General features: G+C 40.7%; 1 protein-coding gene across 1 annotated transcript in view; it reads right to left on the reverse strand.

The window, feature by feature from the left end:
* LOC106531930 (tripartite motif-containing protein 16) overlaps positions 1-1,623 on the reverse strand; it is a gene marked incomplete in the record, with an annotated part of 9,319 nt that overhangs the window by 1,889 nt on the left and 5,807 nt on the right. Inside the window, 1 exon segment of the mRNA XM_014027884.1 lies at positions 9-564. Within this exon segment, the coding sequence (XP_013883338.1) occupies positions 9-471 (463 nt within the window).

Below are 1,623 nucleotides of genomic sequence, written 5' to 3' on the forward strand. Positions count from 1 at the left end.
ATCGTGACGAGGACAGATGTTCTCCTGGAGCTTCTTGGAGGGCTCCACCAGCTGGTGTTTCTCAAAAGCAGCAGTTTCAAAGTGAAGCTGGAGGTGTTTTTCACAATAAGAGGCCAAACAGTTCAGACAGGACTTGACAGCTTTCAGTTTCCTGTCAGAGCAGACGTCACAGGACACATCTTCAGCTCCAGCATAGCACAGATCAGCTGCTCCCTGGAGTCCATCCCTCCTCAGCTCCTCCACTAAAGCTGCTAACGTGACGTTTTTCTTCAAGTCAGGCCTTCCTCTAAAGCTCTGCCCACACTGAGGACAGCTGTGAGACGTCTCCCGGTCCTCTTCATCCCAGTAGGTGTTGATGCAGCTCCAACAGTAGCTGTGTCCACAGGGGATCGTCGTCGGTTCCTTTAGGAGGTCCAGACAGATGGAACAAGCGATAGAGTCCTGGTTCAGCTCCACTGCTTCCTGCTCCATTTCCTGTGTGCAGACAGCTGAGGGTCTCGTTAAAGAAAACAGTTTACCTCTGATGTGAACAGTGCTGTCGGCTTGTGGACGTCAGTTTGTCTCCTACAAAATAAGAGCATTAGAATAGGTTTTACTCAAAAATAGATACATTTTTAATTCTGATAGAGGCTTTAACCTGACTCTGATATCAAATCTTTAATAAATATGAATGCATTTTTGGAAAGACAACATTAATAGCAATGTAGAAAACAATTTTCACGCCACTGAGATGAACTGTTGTTGAGATATTTGCATGTAAAACAACAGGAAGTGATGTCAAAGGGGAATGTCTGCATGTGAATAGAGTGTTATTAAAATGGCTAACAACACAGACAGTAGAGAAGAATCTGATGTTCCCTTATATTATTTTGAGTCACTAACAGGGACAGATGAAGAGGAGTTAGGAGTTTAAATAACATCTCAAAAAACAAAAACCAGAGTTCCTTTTCTTAAAGAGTTCCTCTTTGATGTCACTTCCTGTTTCACTTTTGCTGAGCCAAGTTCAAGAGAAAATATACTAGTTATGAGACAAAATGGGCCAAATCAGGTGTATTATGTCAGGTTTCTTAAATATAAAGATGTTTTCTTTGACTTTTTGTATTTGAAGAATACACACGTCACAGGCACTTTAAAGCTCATCCTTTACGTTTGGGACTTCTTACCACGATCTCATTAAATATTTAGTCTTTTTAGGTCTAAAAATCTTATCTGTACCTTGTCCTGATGCATCTCAGTAATCCAGGTAAAAAATCAAAAAGAAAAAAAAATGTATAGGTCTTCTGGACGGGTTCTTCTCTAATGAAACGTTTCGTCTCTCCTCCAAGAGACTTCTTCAGTCTGAGAGTTTCAGGCAAAATTCAGGTTTTTAAGCACTGCTTCTATGTGACTGATACTCACATCACATGGCTATCGTTGACACCTAATTAATGTCCTGATGCATCTCAGTAATCCAGGTAAAAAATCAAAAAGAAAAAAAAATGTATAGGTGTTCTGGACGGGTTCTTCTCTAATGAAACGTTTCGTCTCTCCTCCAAGAGACTTCTTCAGTCTGAGAGTTTCAGGCAAAATTCAGGTTTTTAAGCACTGCTTCTATGTGACTGATACTCACATCACATGGCTATC

This window comes from Austrofundulus limnaeus, unplaced genomic scaffold, assembly GCF_001266775.1.
Source record: "Austrofundulus limnaeus strain Quisiro unplaced genomic scaffold, Austrofundulus_limnaeus-1.0 Scaffold694, whole genome shotgun sequence".
In the NCBI taxonomy this organism is placed as follows: domain Eukaryota; kingdom Metazoa; phylum Chordata; class Actinopteri; order Cyprinodontiformes; family Rivulidae; genus Austrofundulus; species Austrofundulus limnaeus.